Genomic DNA, 15,659 nt, shown 5'->3' with positions numbered 1-15,659 from the left:
GAGTTCCAGCCTCAGTATCAGTCCTTGTAAAAGTATAAACAGGAAAGCACTGCAGTCAAAAGCAAACAGCTTTTTGTTTGGTGTTTCTAATCCTGAACACCTTTACTAATTGTAGTACAGACTGAAATAAGTTCCACATTTTGGAAACACTTAGTGTGTGATGCCTCATCTCTCTGATTGTACTGTGCTATGGAGTAGGAATATGACTTACTCAGCAATAGGTGATTAAGCTTGAAAGATTTCAGCAGTGTAAAATATTGACAGGCTGTTTATCTCAATTGTCTTTGAGTACTACCTAAGGAAGCTCTTGTTGTAGCAGAGAGGTATGGTCTTGCTATAACAGTTCTGTTTAATATCTTTATTGATGATTTGGATGAGGGGATCGAGTGCACCCTCAGTAAGTTTGCAGATGACACCAAGTTGGGAAGGAATGTTGATCTGCTGGAGGGCAGGAAGGCTGTACAGAGGGATCTGGACAGGCTGGATCAATGGGCCGAGGCCAATTCTATGAGGTTCAACAAGGCCAAGTGCCAGCTCCTGCACTTGGGTCACAACAACCCCACGCAGCGCTACAGGCTTGGGGAAGAGCAGCTGGAAAGCTGCCCGGCAGAAAAGGACCTGGGGGTGCTGGTCGACAGCCGGCTGAATGTGAGCCAGCAGCGTGCCCAGGTGGCCAAGAAGGCCAACGGCATCCTGGCCTCTGTCAGAAATGGCGTGGCCGGCAGGAGCAGGGCAGTGACCGTCCCCTGTACTGGGCACTGGTGAGGCCGCACCTCGAGTCCTGTGTTCAGTTGTGGGCCCCTCACTGCAGGAAAGACATGGAGGTGCTGGAGCGTGTCCAGAGAAGGGCAACCAAGCTGGTGAGGGGTCTGGAGCACAAGTCTTGTGAGGAGCGGCTGAGGGAGCTGGGGTTGTTTAGCCTGGAGAAGAGGAGGCTGAGGGGAGACGTTATCGCTCTCTACAACCACCTGAAAGGAGGGTGTAGCGAGGTGGGTGCTGGTCTCTTCTGTCAGGTGGCTGGAGGTAGGAAAAGAGGAAACGGCCTCAAGTTGAGGCAAGGGAGATTTAGGTTAGATATTAGGAAAAATTTCTTTACTGAAAGGGTTGTCAAGCATTGGAACAGGCTGCCCAGGGAAGCGGTTGAGTGACCATCCCTGGAGGTATTCAAAAAGCGAGTAGATGGGGTACTCCAGAACATGGTTTAGTGGGCATGGTTGACGGTTGGTCTCGATGATCTTGAAGGTCTTTTCCAACCTAAATGATTCTATGATTCTATGATATCTCAGCCTCTCCTGATGTGTCAGAGGCTTCAATCACTTCATCATCTTTGTGGCCCTTTCTGGACTTTCTCCAGTATGTCCATTTCCATCTGATTTGTATATATTTTGAAATAATACAGATACCCATTATAGTTAAGTATGAGTTGATTTGCAGATCTTAAAGGTTAAATCTCCATTCTTGGTCTTAGATGAGTTTAAAGGTTTGGTTTTAAAGGAAACTTAAGGTTTTCTTCTTGAACTTACTCATCATGGACATAATGGTTCCTGTTGAACAGATTCTTTGAAAGATCACCATAGTTGTACTTGGAAGCATTTCACTGTGCTTTCTCTGTTTGATTATATAATGCATTTTTAATGATATGACAGTTGTCCAAAAATTGGTGGAATGGTAAAGAATAGAGGAAGAAAATCATATGAAGCGATCAGGATGACATCTTAAACTGGGCTGTAAAATTTGCTGTTGTAAATTTTTTTCTTTGATTTAATAATATCTGACAGAGAGCTATGATGAAAAGGCAGAGATATGTGATATGAATTTGTTAAGGTAAGTGCACATAGAACTGGATTTCCCGTCAGAACTCAGTTGTGTTTTGTGTTACAGCGTGTAGTGTTTAAATTAAATTACACTTTCAGGAATGGAAGTGTGTTCAACTTTTTAATTGTATTTATGCATTTTTGGCTCTAATCCCATAAAGGGATGCAGGTAGGTATAGCATTACATTTAGGTGTGGTTCTACTGACTGGACTTGAAGTTCCACTGACTTGACTTTTAACTTTACGAGTTTGCAAGGATTCATCTGTTTGTATAACTTTACGAGGCTGGTCACTTATTTTTAATGCCATTCATTAACTTTATGTTTTATAGCACAAAAACTGCCACTCTATACTGATTTTCCATGTCTTTCCAGTGGTACATGATAAGCATTGTACACATCTACAATCGATGGAGAAACAGTGAAATACGATGTTATGTGAATGGTCAGCTGGTATCCTATGGTGACATGGCCTGGCATGTTAACACGAATGATGTAAGCTTTTATTTTGTTTCCTTTCTCATAGCTTTTCATTTTAAAGTAAATTGGAACAGGAAAAAAAAGTACTATGTTTGTTTTCTCTAGATCTTTGCAAATTCTCTATCTTTTTTTAACTTTCTCCTTTAATCTATCTTCCTTAGTTATGTACTTAATAAAATGTAATATTATTGTTTTCATATATTAATATTTTTTTAGAATATTGGAGGGGTTTTTGGTTGTATTTTGCATATCTATTTTAATGACATTTTCAGAGATTTTGTTTGGAGAGACTGTTATAGCTGAAGTTTTTAGTATGTGATACCGTATAGAGGACACTGATAGCAATGGATGAATGCTTAGCTTTTTCCATAGGAAAATGTGGTAGAGTTACAGATTTAGCTTGAGAAAAGTCCTTAAGAAAAACTGATTGATTCTGCCAAATGACTGTGCATGCTGCCAATGTATACAAAAGTACTCATTTTTGTATCACATTAAGTTCTGTGTTGGATTCAAAAAGGAGATACTTGTTAATGGTTAAAAGATTTCTGTGCTTTTTGTGTTACTGAACATTAGATTTTAAGTAGGTTTTTTAATTGCAGTAGAACTGAGTAGCCTGTACTGCAGAGTAATATTGTTTTAAGCACCGTATAAGCATAGTAAGAGATCGTTTCTTCTGTGCAGAGTTTACAGTTTTAAACCCACAAGTTAGATAGAGAGGCAAAAAGTAAAAGCCAGAAAACAGAAGCATGGAGAAGTGTCAAGATGTAGAATTAAGCAAAGTGTGAAGTCTTATGTCTGTCTCCCAGTAACAAGTATAATTTGCCTTTTATTGTTTGACTTGACATTAGTAAATAGGCAGTTGACTAATATTAAAAATGCTGTGCTAAGAGTTAAGGTATTAATATTTAATTAATATTGTTAGCAATTACAAATTAACTGCTACAAAAATTCATCCCTGAAATGCTGAGCAAGTTTCTTGGATAGTAAACTTTTAGAGAGAGATGTCCTGCCTTATTGGCCATCCAAACCATTTAAAAGATATTGAGAGACATACAGTTGCATAGCATTAGTCAGCTCAGAGCAAAGACACAGTGATCTTTCATCTGCTTGTCCCACAGGCAGAAAACAGTCATGTTTACCTGGAGAAGATTGCATGTATACCTGTGAATACACCTGTATGTATTAATTGGACCGAGTTCAAATTAACAGCATATGCTTACAGGAAATGCATCTGTTTCCATATTTTTTTATATTTAAATTCTTTTAATGAAATCTATATAGGTTTCAAAATTTTTTTTTCTCTCTTTTTGTACCTTCTACTTTGGAAGGTTTGAGACTCTACACCTAATGATGCAGAAAATAGGCACTTTTTCTGGGCCAAAGTTTCGGATGGGGAAGGCAGGCAAAATTATTCTCTTGTGCTTTGCCTTCAGCCAAAGCTGTGCTAGACTTTCAGAGGTGCTTGGTTCATCAGCTTGCTACGCTTTTCTTATTTCTTATTTATAATATAATTCTCAATTCTTTCTGACTGCCTGTACAGGATAAGGAAGCTCTTTTGCACTTAAGGAAATTAACTGTCTTCTGCTAAATTCTAGAGGCAAAGTTGGATTTGAAAGGGAGAGTTTAAATATTACATGTTAATTAAAGTAGGAGGGCTCTGCTTGCCAAAGCTTCTGATCATCATTCTTTGTTTTCTTGTTAGCATTTCTACTTGCAAGAAAAAGGAAGCCTTTCAGTTCTTGCAGAGCATGGTTTCTCCTTGGTAATATAAACATTTTTGTGATAGGTGAGAATGTGCTGATTGAAAAGCCAGCTGAGGTCTCAGAGGATCTGGGCTGAGTTACTAGTTATATGGTGTGGGGATCTGTAATCCTGAATGATAAATGCTTAGCAGGAAGAGCTGCTCCTTCTGTTCATATTTGCGTCATAGTATTCCTTTTTATTTTTTCACGTAACAGAAGTACAACCTTTTCTTAAGGTGGGATTGGTTTACCAAGCTTTAGATGTTTTGAGATAAGTCTTTTAAGTTTCTGCTAAGATTTTACTTTCTCTGCTGGAGAATAGACTAAGTTATGAAAGACGCTAGTTATCATTAGCTCTCTATTTTTTAATAACAAAAATCTGTTATATCAGAAGCAGGAAATAGAATAGAAAGTAGGAGAAAGTCAGGAAAGATGTATGAATGCAACTGTGTAAAAGGCATAAAAAGGAAAATAAGAGGAGTGCGGACGTAGGCTCCTTAGCCTAAGGTCCATAAGTCCCAAGAGTTTAATTTTCTATGTAAATAAAATAGGAGGATTTGGACCAAGACACTGAATGAAGCAGATCTGTCAGTCACCTCATCTTAGGGTCATTAATGACATACTACCGGGGATGTACAGAAATAGAGAAACAAACTTGGATCAGTTGGTGTCCGTCAGGTTTAAAGCTGTGGAAATGTGAGATAGTTGGAGGAAGACCAAATGAGCTATGAGTATTGGGTGCTGATTTTTAAATCAATCAATCAATCAGGTTTACAGATTGCTTGGCATCTGGAACAGCAGTGAATAAAAATTACCAGAATATCAGGAGTTAGCCCTCCTCTCCAATTAAAAATAATGGAAACACCTAATCCAGAGTGAAGCACTGGACAATGGGAAAGTGTAATCTGGTCAGAATGAAAAAAGCAGAACTGGAAATTACTACAGGTTAAGAGACCTAGAATGTAATTATATGTAAAACTCAGAATCCATCAAGAGCTACAATGGTTGCTATACAATTAATGATAACTAGAAGAATCCAGGAAAATACCCTTGTAATAGGCAGGAATGTGTATCTCAGAAAATTGTTCGGAAGTTTCATCGTTAGATTTACCAGTAGTCAAAGTGGTCTCATAGCCCATCTTTTGCACTGTGCATCCTGGATATGACTTTGTGAATCAATTTGGATGTAGTTTTTTTTCAGAAGTTTTTTTAGTTTTGTCCGAAAAAATTATAAAAAAATTCAGAAATTCCAAGGGAAAAAAAATCAGAAGAGGTATTTGGTCAAAAGGAGGATAAATCAGAGATAAAATCCTGGATACTTCTTACCTCACCTCATTGCAAAGCTGAGCTCCAGATCTTTGACTTCCCGCTAACTCTTTAGACAGAGTCCCCATTTCCTTTTCACCAGCTTACCCACCTAGATCAGTTCCTGTAGCAGTTCACCATATTTGATTCCATTCTCCAGACTGACAGAAGTTTTTCTTAGGGTAAAACTCTGCAACCAAGCAAAATGAAAAAGCAGGCTTCCTAATGGAGTTTCTACTGGTTTGCGGATTCAGCTCAAAAAGTGAGGCCTGATCCTTGTTTCCATTGAATAAAGTACACGTGACTCAAGGAAGCTGCAAGAATAGCCTTGCAAAGATCCTTGTGCTTCCCGTTGTTGTCCTCTTGTGCTGCGTCTGGTTTTCCAGTTCCCCAGATCTTTATTCTAGACAGTTAAGTTCTAAACTTTGTTTCGTCTGAAAGTGTTTTTTTCTTGGAAGCACCGGAAGAATTTAATCTAATTATTGTAAAATAAATCTCAATTGAAAAAAAAAAAAGCCACAAAAAAGACTCCAAATCTGAAATAATAGGAAATGGACAGATGGAGAATTGCAGAAGGACTTTGTGCAGAGGGATAGTTGTTGGAAGAAGGAAAGGAAAATAACAACTCTTGTGACTGTGGAAGAAGACAGAAGAGGAGTTTAAGGTCAAACCAAATCATTATAGGCTGTGGTCATAGAGGAAGACTGTGCACCAGTTGCAAACTAGAAAAATTCATATTTGTTTTTTTCTGCTAGAGGTGTTTAGCCCTTTTAGCACAACGACAAAAGAAAAGTGCATTTCAGCGCCTGTTCTTGTGTGTTAGCAGTGGGAGTTCTGATTATAATTACAAGGAACTTCAAGGCTTTCATATTTCCTAGAAGGCAATAGCAAAGGTTATTTGGTACTTGAATCTACTGTTCTAATTTTCTCTGTTGTATGTTGTACAATTAATAAAAAAACAAATTCTAGCAGCCAGTCATAACAGCTTTTTAATACTGACCTGTAAAACAATTAATGCTACAATATTCAAAATGAAGTTGTTCGCTACAGGGAGTCAGGTACTGAAGTAATAAATGATTGATTTATTTTCTTAATTACCATCTCCCTTCATTTTTTGGCTTCAGTTGGTGTACATGAATATTATTTAATTGTATGGTTTGTATCACTAAACTTCATTAACGTTGCCTCTTTCTGATACAGAGCTATGATAAATGTTTTCTTGGCTCTTCGGAGACTGCTGATGCTAACAGAGTGTTCTGTGGCCAGCTTGGAGCAGTATATGTATTCACTGAAGCACTCAACCCAGCACAGATTTTTGCAATACATCAGTTAGGACCTGGATATAAGGTAATAATGAATCTTAAAAAATATAAAAGAGGAAAAAGAAAATAATTAATAGATATAGTTGGAAGTTATGTATACGTATGCATGTAGATATTCCACTTAGGATCTTGTAGAGCGATGTGATTTGTTTCAGCAAAAGAAGAATATTTCTTCAAGTATCCTAACTAACGTTTATTTCCACCAGCTTTTTGAAAGATGCAAGTTGTCTCTTTAAAGCATAGCTGAAACATGTTTGTATGTGAAAGTTACGAGTTTGGGTCATAATCAGATTAGAGCAATTTCACATTTGCTGTTCTGAATACCAGAGGAGTAACTTTCTTCTCTACTGTTTGTGTTTAAAACCTGAGTTAAGGCAGATTAACATTCAACAAGGCATAATAAACCAACTTAGTTCAAATGCACGCTTTCAAACAGTTCTGCTGAAATAAAAGTTGAGCTTTTTACTCATGCTTTGCCAGTGACATTTAGGGGACAGTTTGGACAAATTAATGGTGCATGCATAAACTTGGGTCTCTAGTATGAACAATCACTTATGTCTTGGAATGGCTGTGTATAGTATTATTTTACCAAGAAAAACAAAGCAGATACTTTGCAGAAGTCTGCAGAAATTGCATAGTGGAGAAGGCTTGAAAATGAATCTAACCCCAGCTAAACACTATTCAATTTCTACCATATAATTATTCCCAAATTTTCTTTTTCTGATTTGTGAAATTTGCAGTATCATCTGAAGTAGAATTTCAGGTTTTTAGTATATATCATATACTCTGAAGATAAAAACTTTTTAAAATAGCAAGTAAAAATCAGCATTTAGATTCTAATAATACTAATTTGGTGTGCTGAAAATGATTGCTCTAAATCATTTGATGACAGCTAACACTTGAATGACAGTGACAGTTGAAAATATCTTTTATGGTATGTATGTAGTGTGAATAGCCAAATACATGTCAAGGTTACTTGGAGAAGAGGAAGTCTCTTGCATACAGTTGATGGTTAAAACCTGCCTTGAAAATAAAAATGTTCAGTCAGTCAAGAGAAATGTATCACCTGTGCAAACAAGGAGTACTTTTTTCCAAACTTAATACTGTATGTTGTTTGAACAAATATTTCTGCAAATGTTTTTTTTGGTCATACAAAAGAAAGTAATGTAACCTTATGCCTCTTCATAATAAATGTAGTAAATCTTTATGAATTTATTAAGTTCCTGGATTTGCAGCAGCATACTGAATTGATATCAAATAGAAATAATGCTTTCATTTGTTTCAAGAAGTGAAAATTATTATGTAATATTTTGTGAGTGTTGAAGGGGTTCGTAAGACATACATGCTTTCATGCTAAACGACATTTCCAGTAGTTACTGCGCTAACCTTATTATAGTGCTGTCAAATTGCCTTGCTTGATTCATAGGTTTTCCTTAAACTACGTTTCTTCACACCTGTAGTTTCTTAGTGACTTTTGTAAAATGTCAGTTAGATGAAATTTAATATTTTGGGGATATTTTTCTTTGGTATATCATGTTTTTAGGTTTAGGTTGTGTCCCCGCACAGTTAATGCCTCCTTCCTCTCTAAAGTAGTTTCCTTCCCTGTCTAAGAATTTGAAAGTATATTTTACTAATAGTGGTTAAAAAGAGCAGGTTTCTATAGCAGGACCCTAGAAATAATAAAATTTCTTTCTTGCACTTCCTTATTCCAAAAAATAAGACAAAACAGAATCCTTTTTTTTCTCACCTTCTTCCAACCCAAGATCTACCATGTAGAGGGAAGAAACCATGTCGTGTAATTTAGAAATCTCAGGGCACTGATTGTGGCTTTCGCTCAAAAGCTTGCCTCTTTCATGTCACAGTTATTTCTGTAAATTCTTTCAGGTTCTGTGCGGGTGCAAAGGTCCATCAGTTCAAAACACTTCAGTATGGTATTTCATAGTCCAAGGGAGCCTCAGTTGACACGTAGCTCGAATTGCTGGACATTAGAGATCCCATTCTTGCTCTTACCTAACTTGCTGATGCAAACTGGCCTTTCAGAAACTTTTCTTAAGTAGTTCCCTACATGTCCTGTTCATTCTAATTGTTGGTACTGTTAGCCAGCTGGGAGAATCAACTGTTCAACTTTTCCAGAAGAGCAACTATTCTAGATGCATTGTGAACTCCAGTTATGCCAAAGCTTTTCTCCCAAAGGAGGATTATTCAAAATACTTGAGAATTTTTGGATAATGTCTTCATACAGATGTTTTTTTCTTTCCTATGACTGTGGTAGATCCTTTGATTTACAATTCATGCTTTAGTCCACTATATCTCAAGATTGTGATTCTTTAGGGAAAGCGACCATCCCTTATCTAGTGCTTTACCTGCTTTGTTCATGACAAGAGATACGATTTTGCCTCTCATTCAGCTACCCTCACAATCATTCATAATGTCCCTAGTCTACAATGACTGCCATTAAGATCTCTGGAATACAGAGAAATCTCCGTACTCTACCAACATACCAGAGCTCAGGACTGTGCAGTAGGCACACATCTGTGAATATATGTAGTAAGTAATGTTGCAAATAACACCAAAGCCACAAAGTTCAGGAGAAGGCAGATCTTTATCTACAAAGAAAAGCAAATCTGTTGCACCTTGTCCCACCCCTATTCTGTGATGCAGGTAGAAGCAGTGGATTTTAGGATTAACTAGAGAAATCATTAAAATAAGCTTTATTTATAATTTATATATAATATTTACATAAATTTATGTATATAATATTTATATTATCTATTGCATATTATATGCTTATTACAGAATGATGTAACATAGAAACAGTTCACAATACTTCCATGCTGGTCTTGCTCACCATGACCTTCTGAATGCATTTAGTTGTAACCAGCATGCCTTAATAAAAAAATGTATTTATTAAGCAAATAGATAGTTTACTTTGAAATACTAAATTTTCAATTGTAGCAAAAGGCCTTTTTTTTTTTAATAAAAATGTTACATTGATTGCGTGAGTAGCAATATTGAAAAGCTGCCACACTTAGTATCTATTGCATAGAAATGACATGTGATCAAACTTTTAAGAGGGGAAGAGAGGAAAATATCCTAGCAGTAGAACTGTGTGATTTGCCTCTTTGCCATTAAGTCTTCCCAAATTCACCCATAAAGTATCTTGACATTTTAAATTATATTTAGTAGAAACATAGTAGAATTCAATATTTGCATTCCCAGGTTTTATCTGTAATAAAGCATGCTCATCTTGAGTCTTGCAGTTGCTGAACAGGACTTTTACCTACTATGTTGACACTTCCAGTTGCTAGAGTTTGCAGAAAGAAAAAGGAAGTGAAAGCAGCATCCTTGCTCTCACTGTGCTTTTTCTGCTACCCATCAGCTGGGATCCTGAGGGACTCATAAACACAGATTAGAGGGGCAAGGAAGGTAACATGAGAGGAAGAGATGTGTCGGATAGCAGTGTTGGTGCTGTTTATAAAGGGATGTTTCAACAAAGCCCTGTCCTAATAGCCCTGTCAAGTCTGCGCCACTTCTCTTAACCCTCCCATATGCATTTCAAAACAAGTTATCAGATTATTCTGTAAGTTGCTGCATCTGAGTTTGCTCTTAATCAGTGCTGCAGTATCAATGTTTTTGTCATGTACAAAGGTTGGAGTAAGAATGCATGCATGCATGCACATACAAACACACACAAGATACTCTTGAAAATTTAAATTTGCTTAAGCCAATTATATAGTATGAGATCATATTTTATGTACGATCACTGAACCTGCAGTAGCAAAATGGGGTGAATGGTAAATCAAAAAGCAGCACTCTTGCTGCTAAAGGAAAGGGGAGAGCTGCTGGTGTTTAAGTAGTGGTCCTGATCAAGCACAGCTTCTTGTACTGGAGAAGACAGTGCTGGAGTAATTTTCATCTCTCTCTGTTCTCTCTCCCATTACTGTAGGAGCAACATCTATCCTTTATACCTTCTTTATGGATCCTGTATATATTCTTACCATATATAGAATATGTTAAATCTAAGGCTCTTGTTTGCTGTCTTTATGCCCTTACATTGCTTGTACCAGATCTCAAAGTTGCCTTCCTTCAGTGACCAGTATCTAACCATTTTCAGTTTGAGGTTATATGCTTGACAGCTTCTGCTATCCTCCTGTGGTTGTATTTTCCCAAGTCCCCAGTACAGCATGCGTATACTGCATTTATTTTCTCTTTCTGTAGATCAATGTTAGTAATAAAGGAATGTCATACATCAGAATTTGTAGCCTCTCTTTCCATTCTGTTGTAATAATCTTTTGGGTTGGAGAATAGCATTTCCAATTTATGATCAGTTTCATTAGGCTTTGATGGCAGAATGTCCCTTTAATTCTTGTTTTTCCTCCAAAAAATGTGAGGCAGTATTATGTTAATTCATAACTTACTTGTGCCTGACTTTCAAATAGTGATCTCTGATAAGTTTTTGAGGCATAGTAAGCACTGAAAACCAGGAGGTAGATTCATGTAAAAATTTGTTTATAAAACTGATTTTGTTTTAACTTAAGCAGTTTAGAAAGTCGTGAAATTTCGTGGTAATGAAATAATACAAATTTTGTGTTGCAACACTTTGGCATATTTAAAACAGCAAAGTTATGAAAAACTATATAGAAGTAAAACATTCTGAGCTTTGGGATCTGACAAAGCTTAGAGGTGTGAAAAATTTTCCAGGTAAGAAGCGTTTTCATGTGGTAAAACATCAAAATATAGTACATGCAGAATGCCGATATCTTTGGAAATCAATGAAATCACTAAATTATTTCTGTCTCTGCAGAAAGTGCACAGAGATTTATCTGTACAGTTAAAAATGCCCTCTGGGGAGAAATACATCATCACCTTCCTCGGGACAAATCAGTAATCTGTAGCTTTCATTTCCTGATAAGTGAGATGTAGCCAGCCATATGAACAGAGCGCCAGCTCTCAAGCTTTAAGCATAACACTCATTCTTTGGGTTTTTCTATGTCAGTAAGTAGCATGGCACAAAAGGAACGCATTTCTAGATTAAAACGCTTGGTGCCGAGGGCCGAATACCCGCAGTGTGTATATTTGGGGGTTTTTACTTCAGATTGGTTGTAGTCTGATCCTTTGGGCTGAATGACTACCACCGGTTGGAGGACATTTGAGTTTCAGCCAAAAGGAATTCTCTTTGGTTCTGAACAGCTTTGCAGTATGAACAGAGCAGTGAGTGGGGATCGCTGGGAGTTTCCCTACAAAACGGATTCCTAACCCAAATGCAAATCACAGAACAGTTGGGCTTGTTGGAAGGGAGCTCTGGAGGTCATCTGGTCCAACCCCCCCGCTCAAGCAGGGCCACCTTGAGCCAGTTGCTCAGGACTGCATCCAGATGCCTTTTGACTGTCTCCAGAGATGGAGACTACCACCTTGCTGGGCACCCTCACACGGAAAAAGTGTTTCCTGATGTCCAGAGGGAACCTCCTGTGTTTCAGCTTGTGCCCATTGCCTCTGGTCCTGTCACTGGGCACTGCGGAGAAGAGCCTGGCTCCATCTTCTTTGCGCCTTCCCTTCAGATACTTGTACACACTGATGAGATCCCCCGAGGTTTCTTTTCTGCAGGCTGAAGAGTCCCGCCTCTCTCAGCCTTTCCTCACAGGAGAGATGCTCCAGTCACTTCATGATTTTCGTGGTCTTTCATTGGACTCTCTCCAGTAAGTCCGTGGCTATCTTGTACTGGGGAGCCCAGAACTCCAGGTGTGACCTCACCAGCGCTGAGTAGATTAAACCATTGACTTCCTATTTGCTTACTTTTGCCCTCCCTACTTGCGTTCTCTGTTACGGTACCTGCGTCTCACATTTTCGGCATGGCCTTGCTGCCTCCCTTCTGCTTGACATCGCCAAGCATGGGACGGGGCTGACTGACGGATCTGCTCTGGGTTCTCCCCAGTCTGTTCAGTCTGCGTCAATCTCACGCCCCGCGTACAAGTGGCTGCTTGTCACAAGACGTTATATTGCCGTGTGTCAGTCGCTTGAGCAGATGCGCTTTCCCATCGTTTGGCTGTAAGCAAGAGAATTTTGTCAGGGTTTCCAGCAGCCTTGAGAGCTCTGTAAAAGCTGGATGGGTTTTACGGGTTTACGTAATCGTTAGGAACCTGTAATTTGTTTGGGAAGAGCAGCTGATAGCCTGTAAGTTGCCTGTTTTAATTCTGCTGACCTGGATAACCAAAACCCCAGTGATACTACTTTCGATAGTCTCATGATATAGGATTTCTTACTGGGGGTGGGGAGGGAGGGAAGGATTTGGTAGGACCAAAGGGATACAGAGAATTGTGATGGCTATATGCAGTGAAAAAAAAGCACAATGATTCATAATTAATCTCAGCAATAAATTATTTTAAACTGAGTAAAGATTTTAGAAATATAACCGTTTATATATATTGCATTAATTAAATGGTGGCAATTTTTAACAAATTTGCTTTACTTGTATCGGTACAGCACTGTGTGTAACTACTAGTTGTCTTTTTGCCACTGTCAGATGATTGTTTCATGCAAGAGTAGTTATGTGCCAAGTAAATCTGACAACGCTTTGCAGAAAGGCAGAAATCTATCTTCTTGTGCTTGATTGATTTGTCAGTGTTGCCAGAAAACCTAGTTTTAAATCAGATATGAAGCATGGTATGTTTAAGAATAACAGAAATTTTCAGTATTCCTTTGTAAAAGCTTTGATTTTGAGAATCATTAAAATTGAATCATTGCCATTGAAATATGGCATTTATTATTTTATTTGGATTTTTTTTTTAGTGTAAGTAGCTTGTTTATATATACTCCTGACTGTTAATGAAGCATGGATTTTAATACTGTTTAAAAATCACCATTCCTTTAATCAAAATGGTATAGGATTCGATATTCTAATTTGAATGAGTTTATATAAACTAAAATACAAGGCATTTAATTTGTTCTTTATTTTTAGTGTGTTGTATACTCAATTTTTTATTTTAACATATTTATAGCTGTTTAATGTGACACATTTCTTCCAGATAGCTACTTCTGAAACTTGTTAACACTGATGCTGAAAGGAGAGAGAAATAATACTACATAAATATCAAATATTATATTGACATGTTGATGTGGAGTAAAGTAAATTAAAAAAATGTCACATTGTTCAGTAGCATTAAACTACTGGAAAATTAAAACAAAGTTTAGCAGTTTCTGTATTCCTTCTCAAGTCCAATGTGTTTTCTGCACATTTTGTGGCAAGGATTCTGTCCAAAATATTTACTTTGTAAAACTTGTGTCTTCTTTTTTTTCAGAGCACATTCAAATTTAAATCCGAGAGTGACATTCATCTGGCTGAGCACCATAAACAAGTGCTATACGATGGGAAACTTGCAAGTAGCATTGCTTTTACTTATAATGCGAAGGCTACTGACGCTCAGCTATGCCTTGAATCCTCACCAAAGGAAAATCCTTCAATTTTTGTACACTCCCCCCATGCTCTTATGCTTCAGGTTTGTGCTACTAAATTGATGTTCTGTGATTACTGTTAGCTCAACTTCATTTGCATAATAAGAGGATTTGTGTGCTAGTGTACAATGAGATTGTTATTTTGTATTATTTCAGCTCTCCGTATACCTATCACTTGAAGTGTTCTTTCTTTGCTCACTTTCTAGAGCAAAAAATGATTATTTCTTCATTAAGAAATATGTACTTCATACCATAAGGCACAGCGTGCCACAATACTGAAGTTTTCTGTTTAATGTTTGCCTTCAAGTATAGCGATTATAACTGAAACATAAGTAATGAAACTAAGTTAAAACAAGTCTGATTTAATTTGCACTCAATTCAGTGTTAAAGTGTTCCCAAGTTATGTTTGTAACTGCCCTTTAAAATTGAGACTAACAGGTTTTTTTCCTTTTATGTCTTTATTTTATTAATTTAGGATGTGAAGGCTATTGTAACGCACTCCATTCACAGTGCAATTCATTCTATTGGAGGGATTCAAGTTCTTTTTCCTCTCTTTGCCCAGTTAGACAATCGACAGCTGCACGACAGTCAGGTGGAAACAACAGTTTGGTAAGCTTCTTTCAAGCAAGATACAAACTAAATTAAGCTAAGAACGTTTTCGTTTTTGTTGTGGGAATGTTTGTTTTCTTTTCTAAATACTGTGACTTACATTTTACCCTTGTTTCTTTGGAAAGAATATTATTTTTTAAGACGTAGTTTACTGTAGAGATGTGTAAATTGTATTAATCATATGAGATTCCAGATGGAACTGGCATAAAATTGATTGGATTGGGTAATGTCAGTTCTTGCAACTTCTAAAAGGAACCAATGAACATTTACTTGACAGTGCAATGTTGTTTACTTTCTCAAAGTCTGTGTCATTTGAATTCATATTTAATAACATTCAAAATTAACAAAAGATACCCCCTTTGATATTAATACATGGTCAGAAAGTCATAGAGCTATGGTCAGTTGTTTTGTGGCCATATTACAATTGCAGCAGTGACTGGGGCCACACCAAGAGAGTTTTAAAGAGGGACACGTGAAGTCTCTGCTCCGATGCTATAGAAATAACCCCGAGGTTGAAAAGCCTGCACAGAAGTAGTTGAATTCTTCCGTGCGTAGCCTGCAAGGACTGCTTAGGGGGCTGTCAGTACGCACGCCGACTTGTGCAAAGCTGGCCCAGCTGTAGTCCTTTTTGCAAAGATCATCTCTTGCCACCTCCTTGTCAGGGCAGGCTAGTGGCAGCACAAGGTGTCCAACCTTGTCAGAACAAAGTCTGCGGTCTAAACCTTTGGGGGTAACACAACCGAAAAGGTAACGCTGAAGAACTGGTACGGCGTTTCTCTGTAGGGTGGTACGTAACCTAAACCTGCTAGAAAACAGTGTTTAGGGGCAGCATAAGCTGACTCTTGTATTTGAATAAAGTTATAAAACAGGTGCATAATTCAGAGTACATGGCTTATTTTCCTACTCTGCTATTAGTTATTGTGGATATTTCCTATTGCA

General features: G+C 37.6%; 1 protein-coding gene across 15 annotated transcripts in view; it reads left to right on the top strand.

Annotated features, from left to right (window-relative positions):
- The window catches only part of NBEA (neurobeachin), a 514,437-nt gene that overhangs the window by 120,407 nt on the left and 378,371 nt on the right, over positions 1-15,659 (top strand). For all 15 annotated transcript variants that reach the window (XM_030042222.1, XM_030042221.1, XM_030042209.1 and 12 more), the window contains exons 7-10: positions 2,189-2,308; positions 6,541-6,687; positions 13,958-14,155; positions 14,587-14,720. In XM_030042222.1, coding sequence (XP_029898082.1) covers positions 2,189-2,308; positions 6,541-6,687; positions 13,958-14,155; positions 14,587-14,720 — 599 coding nt within the window. The remainder of the gene's footprint in view (positions 1-2,188; positions 2,309-6,540; positions 6,688-13,957; positions 14,156-14,586; positions 14,721-15,659) is intronic.

This window comes from Aquila chrysaetos, chromosome 19, assembly GCF_900496995.4.
Source record: "Aquila chrysaetos chrysaetos chromosome 19, bAquChr1.4, whole genome shotgun sequence".
NCBI lineage: Eukaryota > Metazoa > Chordata > Aves > Accipitriformes > Accipitridae > Aquila > Aquila chrysaetos.
The sequence above is the reverse complement of the archived record's forward strand: the minus strand, read 5'-3'. Positions and strand labels throughout refer to the sequence as shown.